The sequence below is a fragment of the Trachypithecus francoisi genome, unplaced genomic scaffold (assembly GCF_009764315.1).
Source record: "Trachypithecus francoisi isolate TF-2019V2 unplaced genomic scaffold, Tfra_2.0 Lachesis_group11, whole genome shotgun sequence".
Classification (NCBI taxonomy): domain Eukaryota; kingdom Metazoa; phylum Chordata; class Mammalia; order Primates; family Cercopithecidae; genus Trachypithecus; species Trachypithecus francoisi.
This window is the reverse complement of record NW_022681456.1, coordinates 77,907,829-77,928,507: the sequence shown is the minus strand read 5'-3', so window position 1 is coordinate 77,928,507 and position 20,679 is coordinate 77,907,829. Positions and strand designations below refer to the sequence as shown.

The following is a 20,679-nucleotide window of genomic DNA, read 5'->3' as shown; positions in this document are numbered from 1 at the left end:
TTGGATGCTGCCACTTTAAGTGAAACAATGTATAGCAAAATCAGTTTTTTTCTATTAATATTATAAGAAACCTGCTGTAGGTCATTTCACTCAAAGTCGCAATTACCAAGGACTTATTGACGATGTCAAGGGAGGATTTGCTTTATCTTTATTTTTTTCTCAATTAGCTATGCTTTTTTAATGTTTTTCGAAAACAAACAAAAAAACCCAACAAACCAATCAAAACGCCCCAGGAGTCAGTCGGTATAGAGTCCCAGAGCCTTGATGAGATGACTCTCTTTTTTTTTTTTGAGACGGAGTCTTGCTCTGCCGCCCAGGCTGGAGTGCAGTGGCCGGATATCAGCTCACTGCAAGCTCCGCCTCCCGGGTTCACGCCATTCTCCTGCCTCAGCCTCCCGAGTAGCTGGGACTACAGGTGCCCGCCACCTCGCCCGGCTAGTTTTTTGTATTTTTTTAGTAGAGACGGGGTTTCACTGTGTTAGCCAGGATGGTCTCGATCTCCTGACCTCGTGATCCACCCGTCTCGGCCTCCCAAAGTGCTGGGATTACAGGCTTGAGCCACCGTGCCCGGCCGAGATGACTCTCTTTTGAAGACTGAGAACCCTGTACCACAGTGATGGCCTCCTCCTTTCCCCAAAGCCCAAGAGGATAAGCAGCAGGGTTCTTACCGGGCAGACCTCAGGAGAGTCAGGGCCTGTGGGGCCTGGCCAGCCAGGAGACAGTCTTGGATCCGTATCATGGCTTCTGCCCGCTGCTCCTCCACTGGCACCTCTGAGGCCGCATCAAAGGGAACCATGGAGTCTATGCTGAGCTCAGGATTCTAGAGATGGATAAAGCTATGGGAGCGGAGGGAGTGGAAAACCCAGATTGTATACCCAGAGTACTATTCTCAAAAAAGACAGAGTGTCTGTAACCACCTACCTGGGCACAGCACTGCAGGTGCTCAGCCAGGGCTGGCCACATAGCCTCCAGTTCTTCTGGGCTAGATGGGACATTACCAGAAACAGTGGCCTGGTCTAAGACCTTCTTCTTCTTCCTTCTCTTCTTTCGTTTGTTCTATGGGGAAAGAATTGTATTAGGATGTCAAGAGAGCTAAAGAGGCCTTTTCCCCATCAGTGTCTTTTCTATTACAAAACTAATTAACTGGACATTCACAGAGTGCCCATTATGTGCTATCTATTGGTAATAGAAAGCAATAGCAAACAGCATATTTCCTTCCCTTTGAGGAGCTTTTACTCTAGTGGTGGAGACAGGAAGTAGAAAGATAATTACATTAGAATGTGGATAAGAGCTACAATGTGAGTAAGCATAAGATGCCATGGCAAAAATCCTGACCCATTTCCTGAGTTCAGAGGTTTGCCAAAAGCAGTGCTATCTCAAGAGGCCTATAGAATAAGCAGATGCTATGAGGATCAAATAAGATATATGGAAAAGCTTCATAAAATGCAAAGCACTATGTAAATAAAGCCTCTAATTCTTTTCTCCTGAAAAATAGGACAGCCAGGTGCAGTGGCTCACACCTGTAGTCCTAACACTTTGGGAAGCCTACGCAGGTGGATCACTTGAGGTCAGGAGTTCAAGACCAGCCTGGGCAACATAGCGAGACACTGTCTCTACAAAAAGTACAAAAATTAGCCAGGCATGGTGGTGTGTGCCTGTACTCCCAGCTACTTGGGAGGCTGAGGCAGGAGAATCGCTTGGGACTGGGAAGCAGAGGGTTGAAGTGAGCTGAGATTGAGCCACTGCACTCCAGCTTAGGTAACAGAGCGAGACCCTGCAGAAAAAAAAAAAAAAAGAAAGAAAAGCAGGAGTGACTCAATACCCAAATCTTGCTTCTCCCAAGTCAGGGCTGTGAACCAGTCTTTGGTGTGGGTACTCAAAAGTCAAATAGGATGAACTGGGAGGCCCCTGAAGGTCATGTTCCATTAAAGAACTTACAATCAAATACACCAAATGTTAGGAGCATGAGTTTTAGAGTCCAGCAGATCTGGATTTGAGTATTGAATTAGTATTACTAACAAGACTTTGGACAAGTTGCTTAACCACTTTGGGCACATGTGCTACTGTGAGGATTATATGAAAACATCAGCACAGTGTCTGATACATAGTAAGTGCTCAATAAATGATAGTACCTAATATTACAGATAATACCACAGAGCCCTGAGTGCAAAAAATACCCTTTAGCAAAGTCTCATTGGTACTACTGCATCTTTCAAATCTAGTTATGACAGAATTTTAAGCTGTAGCAACTAGAATTATAGGAAGGTTCTGGTACAAAAATCTGTTGTTGTGGTTTTTTTTTTTTGTTTTTTGTTTTTTTTGCCTGGCCCAAAATCTGTTTATGCAAAGCAAAGTCCCTGTGTTTCCAGGATACAAATTCTGTGGGGTTTTCATTTTGTCCTGGGTTTTTTTTTTTTTTTAATGTGAACCAGTAACTTTATTTTTCAGAGATAGGATTTTGCTCTCGCCCAGACTGGAGTGCAATGTCTCAATCACAGCTCACTGCACCATCAAACTCCTAAGCTCCAGTGATCCTCGTGCCTCAGCCTCCTGAGTAGCTGGGACTACAGGTATGTGCCACCTTGCCGGTGAATTATTTTTTGTTTTTTTTGAGACAGAGTCTTGCTCTGTGGCCCAGACTAGAGTGCAGTGGCATAGCATAATCTTGGCCTACTGCAACCTCCGCCTCCTGGGTTCAAGCAATTCTCATGCCTCAGCTTCCCAAATAGCTGGGACTATAGGTGCGTGCCATCATATCCAGCTAATTTTTGTATTTTTAGTAGAGAAGAGGTTTTGTCATGTTGCCCAGGCTGGTCTCAAACTCCTGGCCTCAAATGATCCACCCACTGTGGCCTCCCAAAGTGCTGGGATTACAGGCATGAGCCACTGTGCCCAGCCTGTCCTAGGCTTTTCACTTATTCCACTTTGGGTTCATGGACAACTGTTACAATCCCAACTTTATACATCTGGAGACCGACACAAACAGCTTGAGCTTATTCTAATAATAATCAATTCAGGACTACATTCCAGACCTTCTAAAGTTCAATTTAAGGCCCTTTTTGTGTTACTGTTGAGACAGAGTCTCACTGTGTCACCCAGGCTGGAGTGCAGTGGCATGGTCTTAGCTCACTGCAATTTCCACCTCCTGGATTCAAGTGATTCTATTTCAGCCTTCTGAGCAGCTGAGATTACAGATGTGCACTACCACGCCTGGCTAATTTTTGTATTTTTAGTAGAGACAGGGTTTCACCGTGTTGGCCAGGCTGGTCTTGAACCCCTGACCTCAAGTAATCTGCCCACCTTGGCCTCCCCAACTGCGGGAATTATAGGTGTGCGCCACCGTGCCCGGCTGCAACTTAAGGCTCTTTCCATCTCACCGCAATGCTTTCAAGGTATAACCAGAAAATGCTACAGCATAATTATTAAACTCTAAAATTATGAATCCCCAGGATTTTTGTACTTGGCACTTGGTAGGTGTTCAATAAATGTTTCCTGACTGAACTAAAATATTTATGGCAGATCAGAGATTATTCTTTTTTTTTTTTTTTTGAGACGGATTCTCGCTCTGTCGCCCAGGCTGGAGTGCAGTGGCCGGATCTCAGCTCACTGCAAGCTCCGCCTCCCAGGTTTACGCCATTCTCCTGCCTCAGCCTCCCGAGTAGCTGAGACTACAGGCTCCCGCTACCACGGCCGGCTAGCTTTTTGTATTTTTTAGTAGAGACGGGGTTTCACCGTGTTAGCCAGGATGGTCTCGATCTCCTGACCTCGTGATGCACCCGTCTCGGCCTCCCAAAGTGCTGGGATTACAGGCTTGAGCCACCGCCGGACGATCAGAGATTATTCTAATGGGAGAAGGAAACTGTGGTAGACTCACACTGGCCAACACCCACAAACCTCTTGCTGTCATAGCTCAGAGCAGGTTTAACAGATGAACTTAAGCTGTACAAACTGTGAGAAGAAAGAGCCCCCTTTCCTTGACTCTCCCTCACAGCTCTTTCTACGTCGTGGGGCTGCCCAGTACCTGCACCACCAGGTTTCCACGGCTCCGACAGAACCGCTCCAACATTTTGAGGAAGAGGTGGGTGGTCTCCACCAAGTCACGAAGGAAAGAGCGGGGCTGGCATCTCTCATCAAACTTTCGAAAAAGTGTCAGGAATAGTTCTCGGTACTCCATCACATAGAAAATATTGTCTAGGAATGGGGAAGAGAAAGGGATGGAAGGGCTATTCTGGAAAGCCTGGAAAAGGAGAGATGGATGAAGCTGGGACTGGAAAGAATGAGATTCTCATCATGAGATGGGACAGGCTGGGATCAGGGACCAGGCCAGGGCCTCACTCTTGATGATGCGGCTGCTCTCCCTCACAGCCTCATCTGGGGATAAGTCCATCTCATTCACTGTTGCCAGCAGTTCCTGATAGGCCTTCAGAGCTAAGTGCATCCTGAGAGTTGAGGGGAAAAGGTGAAATGGAGGACAACTTAGGACAATGGCCCATGGAAACAGCAACCTCCCACGGCCAAAAAAGAAAAAAAAATGTGCCACCCAAACTAAATTTCCCAGCCAGTCCTTGCTCTCCAGACTGACCACCTGAACCCTGAATCAGGGAAAAAGCACTAGCCAGAATTCAAGCATTCAGATCCCTAGCTCACTCTAACTCCAGTAACCATCCCACTCACCGGCGTGCCCAGGAGGCAGCTTCCTTGCGGTCAGTCAGCATCATCTCGTAGTAGTTAGTGAGGTTCTGCTCAATGAAGTGGAAGGTGCGGACACTGAGGGTCTCAGAAACCAGGCCTGGCCGGAAGGAGGCAGCTCGGTTGAAGGCCATGAAGAAAGCCAAGGCCCACATATAATAGGTCTCATCATGCTGCTGAGCTTTCTCCCGAAGCAGGTGATCCTAACATTTAAAAAAGAAAAAAAAAAAGATCACTGTGACTTCAGGGCTTCCAACTTCTTCCTTCCTGTCCTATGATGATGGAATGGATGCTGGACACCATTGTCATAATTTTTTTTTTTTTTTTTGAGACGGAGTCTCACTCTATTGCCCAGGCTGGAGTGCAATGGCATGATCTCGGCTCACTGCAACTTCCAATTCCCAGGTTCAAGCGATTCTCCTGCCTCAGCCTCCTGGGTAGCTAGGATTATAGGTGCTCGTCACCACGCCCAGTTAATTTTTCGTATTTTCAGTAGAGATGGGGTTTCACCATGTTGCAGGCTGGTCTCAAACTCCTGACCTCAGGTGATCCACCTGCCTTGGGCTCCCAAAGTGTTGGTATTACCAGCATGAGCCACCGCGCCTGGTCTTTTTTCTTTCTTTTTTTTTTTTTTGACAGTCTCGCTCTGTCATGATGAGGCTGGAGTGCAGTGGTGTGATCTCGGCTCACTGCAACCTCTGCTTCCCAGGTTCAAGTGATTATCCTGCCTCAGGTTCCCGAGTAACTGGGACTACAAATGCACACCATCATGCCGGCTTTTTTTTGGTATTTTTTTTCGTAAAGATAGGGTTTCACCATGCTGGCCAGGTTGGTCTTGAACTCCTGACCTCAAGTGATCCACCACCTCGGCCTCTCAAAGGGCTGGGATTACAGGTGTGAGCCACCACGCTGGGCCACCGCTATCATAATACTCTAGGATCCACAGTTTCCAACTTTCTCCTGTTCTCCCTTTCCTCTCCCTCTGAGGCAATTTTTCCAGAGCCTCTTTTGTCATGCCAGGAGCCCACTCACTTCTGGCATTTTCACTATCTCTCAGGGACATCCTAACTATATATGCTTCCCATCTACTAGTCCACATTCTAGGGGCAGCCTCCCCAAGCTCCTCCCCACCTCTTACCCACCAACAGCTGCATCATCACTTGTCTATTCCATTCCTGATTATCTCCATATCCTTCACAGGTTCTCACCTTTACTGATCCCAGGAGCCGGTTGTAACAGTTCTCCAGGAACTCAGAGCAGAAGTCTCTGAGGAAGAGCCTCACATTGAAGGCAGAACGGCGCTGAATGGACAGCTCTCGGGCGGCCTGGCGACGTTTAGGCACCTTTTTCGGCTGCTTTCCCAAATCTGAACTGTAGTTTCGTAGCTGGGGGTGTCGGTTGGGGGATTAGAATTACTACCACCTTCCCCTTGCAGCTCTCGTCAATTTTCTCAGAAGAAACTAATTTTTGTTTTTGTTTTGAGACGAGAACTTGCTCTGTCACCCAGAGCAACTCAACACTCAACACTCAAACAATCCTCCCACCTCAGCCTCCCGAGTAGTTAGGACCACAAGCGGGTGCCACCATGCTCAGTTAGTTTTTTTTTTACTTGTTGTAGAGACAGGGTTTTGCCATGTTGCCCAGGCTGGTCTCGAACTCCTGGGCTCAAGCAATCCTCTTTCCTTGGCTTCTCAAAGTGTTAAGATTACAGGCATAAGCCATTGTACCCAACCTTTAATTTTTTTTTTTTTTAAGAGATAGGGTCTTGCCATGTTGCCCAGTCTGATCTTGAACTTCTGGGCTCAAGCAATCCTCCTGCCTCAGTCTCCCAGTGCTGGGACCACAAGTGTGAGCCATCAGGCCCAGCCAAGAACTCAAGATGATTACCCTGCTTAAGCTATGCAACTCCACAATGTTCCCACTCCAGATGTAAGAATACTCACATTGTGAAGGCCTTTGTGAAAGATGAGGTCCCTCTCCCCAATGGATTTCAATCCCTGGACGATATACGAGCCCCCAAATCGAGAATGCCTGCAGAAGAAACAAAAAGGTCCAAAGTGATTCTTTAGTTCTCTGGAAACTTTATCTCCATTCTCTATCATCAGCACCGTGGAGCAAATTAAAACTACAAAATGTTGGTCGGGCACGGTGGCTCACACCTATAATCCCAGCATTTGGGAGGCCGAGGCAGGAGGATCACCTGAGGTCAGGAGTTTGAGACCAGCCTGGCCAACATGGTGAAACCCTGACTCTACTATAAATACAAAAATTAGCCTGGCATGATGGCAGGCACCTGTAGCTCCAGCTACTGGGGAGGCTGAGGCAGAAGAATCGCTCGAACCCAGGAAGCAGAGGTTGTAGTGAGCAGAGATCGTGCCAGTGCACTCCAGCCTGGGTGACAAGAGCAAAACTCTGTCTCCAAAAAAAAAAAAAAAACTAAACTAAAATGTTAGTTTTATCACCCCACCTTAGAATTTGTCTCCTATGCCCTCAGCATTCCATGATGTAGGAACAAGAATCTGCCTCTCTGTCACTCACCTGTTGCCTCGCTGGAGGGCTCGAGTCTTCTTTTCTGCCATCTCTCGCTGGCGCAACACCTCCAGTTCTGCAACATCTGCACTCCGCTCCTGAGCTAAGCGTCCCTGCCCTATTCCCGCCAGCTGCTCGGGGTTCTAGATTGGAACAAAGAGGGAAGAATCAAGAGGACAGTCATTCCTTATCCTGAGTTAATGCCTACTGAGCATGCAAAGAGTGAACAAAATAGAACCCCATTAATGGGGCACTGTGCTGTCGTTCTCCCTTATCTGAGGGGGGTATGTTCCAAGACCCCCACTGGATGCCTGAAACTGCAGACAGTACTAAAATATATATATGTATACATTCACGTATATATATAGTATGTGTATACACATATACACAGAACATGTATGTTCTATGTTTTATAGAATGTATATATGTTCTATATACATGTTATCAGAAAAAATAGAACATGTATACATATATATACACACACATTCTATTATGTTTTTTCAAACTGATAACCAAGATGGCTAGTACGTGACTAACAGGCGGGTATACAGTGTGGATATGCTGGGCAGAGGGATGATTCACATCTTGTTCAGGACAGACAGGGACAAAAGATTTCATCACACTACTCAGAACAATGTACAAGTTTAAAATTTCTAAAATGTTTATTTCTGAAATTTTCCACTTAATGTTTTCAGACCACGGTTGACTGTGAGTAACTGAAATCAAGGAAAGTAAAACCATGAATAAGGGGGTACTACATGTACTCAAGACATGGCTACTCCCGCTGTCACCTGCCTTCCCCAAATAATGCAGCCATTATCACAAGAGCAATTCTGGCTGTATAGCAGAAAAGTACATGGGTGGAGGGGACTCGGACAATAGGCCAGGGTCTCACCTGGTCACGAAACATAAGGGAGACAATCTCTAGCACATGTAGGCTCCATTGCTGCTCAGCAGACGAGCTGGCCAGAAAGAGGAGCAGGTCGTCCAGGCCACTGAGGTGAATCGCCCAGAGAAGCTGGTCATGGACACTGGCGTCATCATCAATCTTCTGAGCAGTGAGTGGTGAGGGTAGAAAGGGAGCTCATTCAATCCCACTGCCCTGCCTTGAAGCTCTCCAACTCATTCTTTGACCAAGCCTCCTCTCCCAGACTTGTCAGAGGACAGAGTAGCCCAGAAAGAGTAGCTTGGCCGGGCACGGTGGCTCACGCCTGTAATCCCAGCACTTTGGGAGGCCAAGGCGGACAGATCACGAGGTCAGGAGATTGAGGCCATCCTGGCTAACACAGTGAAACCCTGTCTTTACTAAAAATACGAAAAAAATTAGCCAGGCATGGTGGCGGGTGCCTATTGTCCCAGCTACTCAGGAAGCAGAGGCTGAGGCAAGAGAATGGCATGAACCCGGGAGGCAGAGCTTGCAATAAGCCGAGATCATGCCACTGCACTCCAGCCTGGGTGACAGAGCAAGACTCTGTCTCAAAAAAAAAAAAAAAAAAAAAAAGGGCAGCTCAACCTAATCATGCACAAGAACACAGAATACCCAAGACGCTCACCTTCTCCTGATCAAGGTCAGCTGGGACATGGAGAATATTTCTGACCAGCAGTAGGATCCGCTCAATTAGCAGGTTGTCTTCCTCCTGCCGTTCCTCCCAGCCCTAATCAGAAGAGAGCAAGAGGAAGAGACTCCCTGTGGAAGGCAGGCAGCATGTACCCTGGCTGGAAGACCAGGCACAGAAGAGAAGCAGGATTAAAAAGAGAGTTCAAACAGTAATGAGGCAGCCAGAGACTATGGATCGGACTACCATATCCCCAAGGACTGGGACTGTATCTCAGCATCTCCTCCTCCACCCGGAGAAGGTGCAAAGTGCTGTCCCATGGGATCCTGTAAGGTGAAGACTCACCAGCTGCAACAGCTCATACAACGTTTCACTGAGGACTCCAAAAGCCTTCTCACTGGCAAAGGCCTGTGAAATAGGGAACTGGATCTTAAGTAGCAGTCATCCACTTCTTCACCACTGCCCCATATTCCACCCCAGGGACTCCAAAGGAAAGCCTCACCTCTTTGTAGGCCTGCAAATAAGTTAGCACCTGCAAAAAATGGTGCCGAAAGCTGGGTTCCTTAGGCAGACTGCCAAAACAGAGCAAGGCTGGTTGTGTCAAGTTCACCATCAGTCTGGGAGACAATGAAGGAGAGAGAAGTTGTTAAGTTTCCTTACCAGCTCAAACGCCAGACCTATCAGTTCAAACACCAAAGGCTGGCAGGTGGCGAAAGTTTAAAAGCTAGGGAGGCAACCTGATAACAGCATCAAAGAGAGGCTTGTCCTGGCGGTGCTGGGTAAGGATGGGCAGAAGGTCGCTCTGTAGGATCTGGGCTGCCCCCAGTTGCTGCCGCACATCTCGTGTCTCATCCTCATGCCTCAAATAGCGGATCAGATCCTTCACGCTCTCTTCAGAGACAGAACAAAACATGCATGTGGAACCTTGGAAGAAGCTCCATCCAGACCCACATGATTTTCACACCCATGGTTTGAGAAATTCAACAGACCTCCTTAATTCAAGCAAATTTTTTTCCTGTTTCCTCAAAAAGGTACTTACCTAAGCAATCTGGTTCCTTGTGGTAAGTGTCTCCCTCCAAGTACCCGAGGGCACTACAAGTGGCTAGAAGTTCACAGTTCATCATGTGCAAGTCCATACATCAGTGGACCAACCAATAGAGAAGGAAGTGGAGAAACAGGAGACAGAAATGATGAGGCCTGCAGAGATAGAGAAAGATAAAAAATATAAGGTCCTCTCCATGAAAAGAAGATAGGAACAGGAGAAGGCCCTAATGCTCAGAATATTCTGAACAAGATCCTCAAATGTTTGACTTTTGTCACGACCAAAAGTTCTGCTCTCAGTCCCAGGGAAAGTTTTAAATTATGGCTTCTACCTGATTAAAACCAAAGAGGCTCCAGCCTATGAATTAAGCACCTGCCCTGGCCAGATACGGTGACTCACTCCTGTAATCCCAGCACTTTGGGAGGCTGAGGCGGGCAGATCACCTGAGGTTGGGAGTTCGAGACCAGCCTGACCAACATGGAGAAACCCTGTCTCTACTAAAAATACAAAATTAGCCAGGCGTGGTGGCACATGCCTATAATCCTAGCCACTTGGAAGGCTGAGGCAGGAGAATCGCTTAAATCCAGGAGGCGGAGGTTGCGGTGAGCCAAGATCATGCCACTGCACTCTGGCCTGGGCAACAGAGAGAGACTCTGTCTCAAAATAAATAAATAAATAAATAAAATTGTTAGACCCTGGAGGGGCACAGTGGCTCATGCCTATAATCTCAGCGCTTTAGGCGGCCAAGACATGATGATCATTTGTCCCAGTGTTCAAGATTAGCCTGGGCAACATCGTGAGACCCCATCTGTACAAAAAGCCAAGTGTTGTGGCACACACCTGTAGTCCTCCTACTCAGGAGGCTGGGGCGAGAGAACTACTTGAGCCGAGGTGTTCGAGGCTGCAATGAGCTGTGATCGCACCACTACATTCCAGCCTGGTCTACAGAGTCTCCGGAAAAAATAAATTGCTCAAACCTTGTCACCCTCCACTTTCTGTGGCTCTTCCATGCAGACACAGCTTTGATGCACCACAGGAATTAAAAAACCAAGCTCTGGCCATACAGTGATTCCACCAAGGATCTAATACATCCCAGGAGCCCTGAGGCTTTTGAGACACTGAGAATGTATAGAGAAAGGTCCTTCACTCTCCTCTCCAAAGTTACTCTTAAACCTTGGTAATCTCAGTAGAAATCAGCATCTAACAGAACAGGTGAGGAAAGGGAGTGAATAGAAACTGGTACATTCCCTATCACTCTCTCACAAAGAATCATCTCCCTTAAAAAAAAAAAAAAAACACAGGGTTTCACTCTGTTGCCCAGGCTGGAGTACAGTGGCATGATCATAGCTCATTGTAACCTCAAATTCCTGGGCTCAAGCAGTCCTCCTGCCTCAGCCTCCTGAGTAGCTATGACTCTAGGCATGTGCCACCATGCCTGGCCTTTTAAAACATTTTTGCACTTTGGGAGGCCGAGACGGGCGGATCACGAGGTCAGGAGATCGAGACCATCCTGGCGAACACTGTGAAACCCCGTCTCTACTAAAAATACAAAAACTAGCCGGGCGAGGTGGCGGGCGCCTGTAGTCCCAGCTACTCGGGAGGCTGAGGCAGGAGAATGGCGTAAACCCGGGAGGCGGGGCTTGCAGTGAGCTGAGATCCGGCCACTGCACTCCAGCCTGGGCGACAGAGCGAGACTCCGCCTCAATAAAAAAAAAAAAAAAAAAAAAAAAAAAAAAAAAAACATTTTTGTAGGCCAGGTGTGGTGGCTCATGCCTGTAATCCCAGCACTTTGGAAGGCCAAGGCAGGCAGATCACCTGAGGTCAGGAGTTCGAGACCAGCTTGGCCAACATGGTGAAACCCCATCTTCTACTAAAATTACAAAAATTAGCTGGGCGTTGGCTGGGCCCGGTGGCTCACACCTGTAATCCCAGCACTTTGGGAGGCCAAGGCAGGCGGATCACGAGGTCAGGAAATTGAGACCATCCTGGCTAATCACAGTGAAACCCTGTCTCTACTAAAAATACAAAAATTTAGCCGGGTGTTGGTGGCGGATGCCTATAGTCCCAGCTATTCAGGAGGCTGAGGCAGGAGAATGGCGTGAACTTGGGAGGTGGAGCTTGTAGTGAGCCGAGATTGTGCTACTGCGCTCCAGCCTGGACTACAGAGGGAGACTCCGTTAAAAAAAAAAAAAATTATTTTCTAACTGTTCAGCCCAGCCATAAATTGAGCCAGTAAAACACTCACTGAGTGAGCAGAAGAACTGAAAGGAGACTTCCTTTTGTCATCCTTTCTCAGGCACCTGCAGACCCTGAAACCTGGGCTCCAGTGAGGCAGGTTCAGTGTATAAAATCCCTGACTCTCCGCAAAGATACATCCAGCTTTTTTAGAAAGACTACTGTGTGCATGTGCACATAAGCATGCCCATACACATATGCATACACACACACGCGCACACACACACACACACACACACGTTGAAGGGCTTCCCTGTGTCCTCTCTCCAAGGAAGCTGACAAAAATAGACAACAGAGCTATAAACATGCTGCGTCAGCACATACTCTTCAAAAGGAGGCACAAAATCATACTTTGGCACTAAAAGGTACAAAATGATAAAGTCTTCTAATAGCAGAGACAAAGCCATATCTGGCAAGGCTCCCAGACAGATAACCTCACACAGTCCTGCCTGCTACCCTCCCCCTTTATCTTGGTTCCTCCAGCGCAGACCAATCTAAAATTCAGTATTTGTAAAAATGGCCACAGCAGAGGACCCAAGCCTCTATTTTCAACATACCACTTTACCTGAAAGGCAAAAATAAGAGGCTGTAACAGCCATCCCTGCTGGCTACCAAAATAAAAGGGAGGAGAGGCTGGGCGCAGTGGCTCACCCCTGTCATCCCAGCACTTTGGGAGGCCAAGGCAGGTGGATCACCTGAGGTCAGGAGTTCGAGATCAGCCTGGCCAATATGGTGAAACCCTATCTCTACTAAAAATAAAAAATTAGCTGGGCGTGGTGGCAGGCACCTGTAATCCCTGCTATTTGGGAGGCTGAGGCAGGTGAATCGCTTGAACCGGGGAGGTAGAGGTTGCAGTGACCTGAGATAGCACCACTGCCCTACAGCCTGGGTGACACAGCGAGATTTCGTCTCAAAAAAAAAAAAAAAAGAGGAGGAGAAAGGAGATAGGGAAGAAGGAGTCCTGGCAGATGCCAGAAAAGAAGAGGTAATGGAAGAGACTCAGGACTTCCAGTTCTAATACTTCTGCAGTTTTGACAAAACCAGGCTGTGGAGCAACATGCAAAGCAGAGGAAAAAGTGGGTTAGACAATCTATCGTAAGCTCTCAGATCAGGGCTCACAAGGCAAGCCTGCAGCCTTGGGCCCACATTCACTGGAACTGGAATAAGAGTTTTCAACAGGAATTCCAGCTCTCCCTGGTGAAAACAACTATTTTAAAAATCGGCCAGGCATGATGTCTCATGCCTGTAATCCCAGCACTTTGGGAGGCTGAGGCAGGTTGATTGTTTGAGTCTAGGAGCTGGAGACCAGCCTGGACAACATGTCAAAATCCCGTCTCTACTAAAAATACAAAAAAGAAAAAAAAGAAACCCCACCTCTATCAAAAAAAAAAAAAAAAAGAAAAGAAAATTTGCTGGATGTGGTGGTGTGTGCCTGTAGTCCCCGCTACTCTGAGGCTGAGGCTGAGGCGGGAGGATTGCTTGAGCCCGGAGGCAGGGGTTGCGGTGAGCCAAGATTGAGCCACCACACTTCAGCCTAGGCGACAGAGTGAGATTCTGTCTCCAAAAAAAAAAAAAATCAGCCTGGGCATGGCAGCTCATACCTGTAACCCCAGCACTTTGGGAGGCCAAGGCAGGAGGATCACTTGAGCCTAGGAGTTTAAGACCAGACTGGGCAAAAAAGTGAGACCCCCATCTCTACAAAACATTTTTTTTTTAAACAGAGTCTCACTCTGTCACAGGCTGGAGTGCAGTGGAGCGATCTCAGCTCACTGCAACCTCCACCTCCTGGGCTTAAACGATTCTCCTGCCTCAGCCTCCTGAGTAGTTGGGACTACAGGCATGAGCCATCAGGCCTGGCTAATTTTTGTATTTTTAGTAGAGACTGGGTTTTGCCACATTGGCTAGGTGAGTCTCGAACTCCTGACCTCAGGTGATCCACCCACCTCGGCCTCCCAAAGTGCTGGGATTACAGGCGTGAGCCACAGTGTCCGGCCACTACCAAAAATATTTTTTTGTAATTAGCCAGGTGTGGTGGCACAAGTCTGTGGTCCCATGGCTCACTGTAACTGAAGCAGCACAATAGGGAAAATGAGGCAGGATAATACTAAAGGGAATTCAAAGTTGGATAAAGGGCAGAATTAGTAAGAACATGAGAGCTGAAGCAAGGTGAAGGGGTAGGTGAGCAAGAAGCAAGATAAGAGGCAGAAGTTAAGCAGGCCAAAACACAAAAAGTAAGAGAAGCAAGCAAGGACCCCATGGCCGGCAGGATCCAGACCAAACCAGCAAGGGGCAGTTCTTCAGGGCAAGGCATATGCATCAAAGAGAAAAACCTGTCCTTATCATACCCCGTATGATAATCAGCTCATCAAAACTCATGCATATGGACTGAATATCATGCACGTACTTAAAATTATGGGATGGAGGCAGCAGGCAAGCACTAAGCAACACACCCATCAATCAAAAAGGCAGACATTGGCTAGAGATTAGGCAGCCAAAAAAACACATAAAAAGACCCAAACTACACCAAACTCATGCTGATCTCATTTTGCAGAGGTCAGTCTGCTCTCTCACTCCCAAAGTGTTAATACTGGGCTTGATGAACTTTTTTTTTTTTTTTTTTTCCTGAGATGGAGTTTCACTCTGTCGCCCAGACTGGGGTGCAGTGGCACGATCTTGACTCACTGGAACCTCCACCTCCCTCCCAGGTTCAAGCAATTCTCCTGCCTCAGCATCGCAAGTAGCTGGGACTACAGGCGCCCACCACTGCGCCTGGGTAATTTTTGTATTTTTAGTAAAGATGGGGTTTCACCATGTTGGGCACTCTGGTCTCGAACTCCTGACCACAAGTGATCTACCTGCCTCGGCCTCCCAAAGTGCTGGGATTACAGGTATAAGCCACTGCACCCGGTCCCAGCTAATTTTTTAATTTTTTGTAGAGACTGGGTTTGGCCATGTTGCCCAGGCTGATCAACTCCTGAGCTCAAGAGATCTGCCTGCCTAGGCCTCCCAAAGTGCTGGGATTCCAGGCTACATGAGCCACAGCGCCCAGCAGGCCTTCATAGCTTTAAATACTTTGAACACACAAGCCCTCAGTGATAGGTACAATCATCTCCACATTACAAATCAAGAAAAACAGGATCAGAGAGAATAAACATCCCAATATAATGTTTTTATAAGTGAGTTATTTTATTTATTGAGATAGGGGTCTCATTCTGTCATCCATGCTGGAGTACAGTGGCACAATCTCCACTCACTGAAGGCTCCACCTCCCCGGCTCAAGTCATCCTCCCACCTCAGCCTCCCGAGTAGCTGGGAGCACAGGCATATGCCACCATGCCCAGCTATTTTTTTCTTTTTTTTTGAGACGCAGTTTCACTCTTGTTGCCCAGGCTGGAGTGCAATGGCGTGATCTTGGCTCACCGCAACCTCTGCCTCCCAGGTTTAAGCAATTCTCTTGCCTCAGCCTCCCAAGTAGCTGGGATTACAGGCATGCACCACCACACCCCACTAATTTTGTATTTTTAGTAGAGACGAGGATTCTCCATGTTGGTCAGACTGATCTCAAACTCCCGACCTCAGGTGATCTGCCCATCTCTGCCTCACAAAATGCAGGGATTACAGGCGTGAGACACCGTGCCCGGTGTGCCCAGCTAATTTTTTTGGTATTTTTGGTAGAGACAGGGTTTCACCATGTTGCCCAGGCTGCTCTGGAACTCCTGACCTCAAGTGATCCTCCTGCCTCCTAACTATGCTAACTCAAATTTGAAAGTCTATATTTAAAAAGGGCACAGCTGGACTCAGTGGCTCATGCCTGAAATCCCAGTACTTCAGGAGGCCAAGGCGGGAGGACCACTTGAGCCCAGGAGTTTAAGACCAGTTTGGGCAATATACTGAGACCTCATCTCTACAAAAAAATTAAAAAATAAAATTATCCAAGTGTGGTGGTGCGTGCTTGTGGTCCCAGCTACTAGAGAAGCTGAGGTGGGAGAATCACTTGAGCCTGGGAGGTGGAGGCGGCAATGGGCCGATATTGCACCACTGCACTCCAGCCAAGATGACAAAGCAAGACTGTGTGTCAAAAAAAAAAAAAAGAGGAATGGAATACTGACTGATACATGCCACGAAGCAGATGAAACCTGAAAACATGTTCAGTGAAAGAAGTCAAACACAGCCGGGTGTGGTGGCTCACACCTGTAATCCCAGCACTTTGGGAGGCCAAGGTAGGCAGATTACCCTGAGGCCAGGAGTTTGAGACCAGCCTGGCCAACATGGTGAAACCCCGTCTCTACTAAAAATACAAAAAAATTAGCTGGGCATGGTGGTGGGCGCCTGTAATCCCAGCTACTCAGGAGGCTGAGGCAGGAGAATCGCTTGAACTTAGGAGGCAGAGGTTGCAGTGAGCCCAAATCGCGCCACTGCACACCAGCCTGGGCAACAAGAGCAAAAACTCCATCTCAAAAAAAAAAAAAAAAGTCAAACACAAAAGGTCATATATTGTATGATGGTATTTATATGAAATGTCCAGAATAGGCAAATGCAATAGGCTGATATGTGCACAGCAGCTCACACCTGTAATCTCAGCACTTTAGGAGGCTGAGGTGGGCAGAAATGGTTGTACAACTCTCTGAATATACTAAAAATCACAGAATTGTACAGGGGTTTTCTTGGTGTTTTTTTTTTTTTTTTTTTGAGACAGGGTCTCACTCTGTTGACCAGCCCAGGCTGGAGTACAGATCATGGCTCACTATAGCCTCAATTCCTTGGCGCAAGCAATCCTCCCACCTCAGCCTCCCAAGTAGCTGGGACCACAGGTGTTCAATACCACACCTGGGTAAGTTTTTAATTTTGTGTAGAGCCGGTACCTCCCTATGTTGCCCACACTGGTCTCAAACTACTGGCTGGCCTCAAGCAATCCTCCTGCCTTGGCCTCCGAAAGTGCTGAGATTACAGGTATGAGCCACCACACCTAACCTGAACTGTACACTTTAAAAGGGTGAATTTTACAGTATATGAATTATATCTCAAACAGCTGTTATAAACACTCCACACAATTACTATACACATTCTGTTTCTACCATTTTAACACCAAAAAAAACTATAGACAAAAATCTCAGGATAAAATACTGTCCTTTAAATTGAATAAATATGACTTCATGAAAAAAATTCATTACATTGACTTTATTTTCACATTTAATCATAGACCAGATGAGAATTTTGTCAAACACCATAGAGTCAGTGGATCTGGACATTTAAAAGGGATATTAGTTACTTTTCCTACTAAGTATCAGGCAGTTCAGATGAAGCAATATTCATCTGAAATCAATACTTGGAGGCAAATGCAAGAACCAAAAGAAAACAACAGATAAAATATTAAATGCATTTGCAATTCAAATTAACTTACTTTTTTTTTTTTTTCCTGAGATAGAGTCAGAGTCTTGCTCTGTTGCCCAGGCTGGAGTGCAATGGCACGATCTCAGCTCACTGCAACCTCCGCCTCCCGGGTTCAAGCAACTCTTCTGCCTCAGCCTCCTGAGTAGCTGGGACTACAGGCGCGCGCCACCACGCCCGGCTAATTTTTGTATTTTTAGTAGAGACAGGGTTTCACCATATTGACCAGGTTGATCTTGAACTCCTGACCTCATCTTAGAGCAATTTGACAGGCAGTTTACAGTTTTGTTTTGTTTTGAGACAGGATCTCCCTCTGTCACCCAGGCTGAAGTGCAGTGGCGTAATCTTGGCTCACTGAAACCTCCACCTCCCGGGTTCAAACTATTATAGTGCCTCAGCCTCCCAAGTAGCTGGGATTACAGGCCTGTGCCACCATGCCAGGCTACTTTTTTTGTATTTTATAGTTGAGATGGGGTTTCACCATGATGCCTAGGCTGCTCTCGAACTCCTGGCCTCAAGTGATCTACCCACCTCGGCCTCCCAAAGTGCTGGGATTACAGGCATGAGCCATTGCACTCAGCCAATGTTTGTTGAATCTAATAACGATAATAATAAAAAGCCTGTATTCTGTATGTCTTTTTAAATGTTATTTTTCTAGTAATTTTATTTTACAGAAGTGCTTTTAGAACACTACTGATCTGCAACAGCTTGAAGGAAAAATCTACCTCGTCCTTTACCAAGACAGTTTGAGAAGCAGTGATATTAAGCACTCTACCTAGTGCTGAGCACAAAGTAGGAACCTCTGGCTGGACATGGTGGCTCACGCCTGTAATCCTAGCACTTTGGGAGGCTGAGGTGGGAGGATCACTTGAGTTCAGGAGTTTGAGACCAGCTGGGCAACATAGCGAAGCCCAGTCTCTACAAAAAATAAAATACAAAAATTAGCCGGGCGTGCTGATGTACACCTTTAGTCCCAGCTACCCAGGAGGCTAAGGCAGGAGGATCACTTGAACCCAGGAGGTCGAGGTTGCAATAAGCTGAAATTGTGTCACTGCACTCCAGCCTGGGTAACAGAGTGAGACCCTGTCTCAAAAGACAAACAAACAAAACAAACAGAAAGAACCCCACAAATATTAATTTCCTCTCCATCTGTCAGACTCTATAGTCAGTTACTACATGCTTAGGGAGAACCTTCCTGGCAAAAAATAGTGTGCAGGTGCAATGGCAGTACTAAAGAAATTTAGTTGCAGAAATAAAACCCACATAATATAGACAGACAATGTAAAAGATAAGGCAGTACAAGCTGTAAATACGTGATACTGAAAAAACTAAAAAACTAGTACTCTTTTCAGGTTAAAGTGGTCAAGGAGGTTTTGTCTGAGGAAGCATGATTAGAACTGGGCCTTTGAAAGCTGCATAGGATTAAGGCAGCTGGGAATAGGAGGGGCATTTAAGCAGAGAACTGCCAGTACAAAACCAAAGAGGGAGCCATTATGAATAGATGGGTCTATCAGGAAATCAATGGAAAAGCAGCGGGACCCAGCTTTATGGGAAAAACCTCATCTCTGTCCATCAGTTCAAAGATTTAGAACCTAAGCCAGGGAGCCACTGAAGATTTCTGAGACAGAAAACAAAATGATCAAACCAGGGTCACACATATCCTACTACTGTATCACTATACACATCAGTTTGACCATTTTCCCATGTGGCCTCCATCTCTTTTCCTTTCAGCGTACTCTTTTCCTTGCAGCGCACCTGCGAAAGACCATAACCTCAGATCAATGCAACCATCTGCTTCCTAGACTTCAACTCAAATCTAGGCCCAGATGTGCTGGAGAAAACCAAATTACCCTATATAGTGATATAAGACACATATATAGCCTGTAACCTGAGCAGCAGCAAATCATTTAAGTATTCTTTTTTTTTTTTTTTGAGACAGAGTTTCGCTCTGTCATCCAGGCTGGAGTGCAGTGGCACAATCCCGGTTCACTGCAACTCCGTCTCCCAGGTTCAAGCAATTCTCCTGCCTCAGCCTCCCGAGTAGCTGGGACTACAGGTCCGTGCCACCACACCTGGCTAATTTTTGATTTTTAGTAGAGACAGGGTTTCACCATGTTGGCCAGGCTGGTCTGGAACCCCTGACCTTGTGATCCGCCTGCCTCGGCCTCCCAAAATACTCGGATTACAGGCATGAGCCACTGCGCCCGGTTTCACTTTGGTATTCTTGGTCAGCTTCATTGTCTCTTCCCAAAGAACCACTATCCCTAACTTTCATCATTATCCTCAAGCTCCTTCACTCCACTGCTTCCTTGCCTCCCACCTGGTTTATGTGCTCCCTTCCTCTTAGGAACAATTGAGGTTATCAGACATGAACTCTCTCACCTCTCTCCACCCGAGCCTAAAAACATACATATTTCAAACACCCACCCTTAGTTCTTTGCTTCTAATCTAAGCACTCTGTGATCCTCATTAATCACTTCCTGTCCCTTAGCTGGTTATTCCTTATTTCCAACCTTCCCTTTATGCTAGCCCTATCCCCATATATTATGAGTTGCTCAAGGGTATTCCATCTTTTTTTTCTTTTGAGATAGTGTCTCAAAAGTGTAGTGATGTGCAGTGGTGTGATCTCAGCTCACTGCAGTCTCAACCCCCCAGGCTCAAGCTATCCTCCCACCCCAGCCACCCAAAGTGCTGGGATTACAGGCATGTGCCCCCACACCTGTCCTAGCTCATCTTAAGGGGGAAAAAATCCAACATAAAATAAAACTTTTCCCTTTGACCTCTTATTGGCTGTTCCTCCTCCTACTTAAGTGCTGATTTTCCATAGGCCTGCATCTTTAGCCTTCTTCCCTTATCACTGTACAAGGCCTGATTGGGCAAACTCACCCTCTCCCATGCACTTCAACTACCATCCAAGCCAGACCCAGCAAATCTGTTTTTCTGGCCCCTCTGAGCTCTTGAGTTGACAATCTCATATATTAAACTAACTGAATAGCATTCTCTACCTTCATGTCTCAAAGATACCTCAACAGATCCAAAGCTGAACTCATCTTCCCAAGTCTGTCTCCACTTTGGCTCTCTCAAGGACTGATATCTCCCTCAGTGAAGAAGGCTAAGAGTTTCACCTTATTAAAAGAAACCTACGGCCAGGCGCACTGGCTCACGCCTGTAATCCCAGCACTTTCGGAGGCTGAGGTGGGTGGATCACCTGAGGTTGGGAGTTCGAGACCAGCCTGACCA

General features: G+C 46.8%; 1 protein-coding gene across 4 annotated transcripts in view; it reads right to left on the bottom strand.

The window, feature by feature from the left end:
* Positions 1–20,679, bottom strand: part of TIMELESS (timeless circadian regulator) — a 32,416-nt gene that overhangs the window by 7,557 nt on the left and 4,180 nt on the right. The window contains exons 2-15 of one of the 4 annotated variants that reach the window (XM_033221670.1): positions 9,814–9,971; positions 9,512–9,665; positions 9,277–9,391; positions 9,120–9,197; positions 8,772–8,873; positions 8,114–8,269; positions 7,228–7,361; positions 6,633–6,720; positions 5,898–6,074; positions 4,675–4,892; positions 4,336–4,439; positions 4,022–4,191; positions 922–1,056; positions 669–820 (exon numbers count right to left, since the gene is read on the bottom strand). In XM_033221670.1, the coding sequence (XP_033077561.1) occupies positions 669–820; positions 922–1,056; positions 4,022–4,191; positions 4,336–4,439; positions 4,675–4,892; positions 5,898–6,074; positions 6,633–6,720; positions 7,228–7,361; positions 8,114–8,269; positions 8,772–8,873; positions 9,120–9,197; positions 9,277–9,391; positions 9,512–9,665; positions 9,814–9,910 (1,880 nt within the window). In that variant the 5' untranslated portion in view covers positions 9,911–9,971. The remainder of the gene's footprint in view (positions 1–668; positions 821–921; positions 1,057–4,021; positions 4,192–4,335; positions 4,440–4,674; positions 4,893–5,897; positions 6,075–6,632; positions 6,721–7,227; positions 7,362–8,113; positions 8,270–8,771; positions 8,874–9,119; positions 9,198–9,276; positions 9,392–9,511; positions 9,666–9,813; positions 9,972–20,679) is intronic. The other 3 variants (XM_033221671.1, XM_033221672.1, XM_033221673.1) reach the window with 3 other exon arrangements.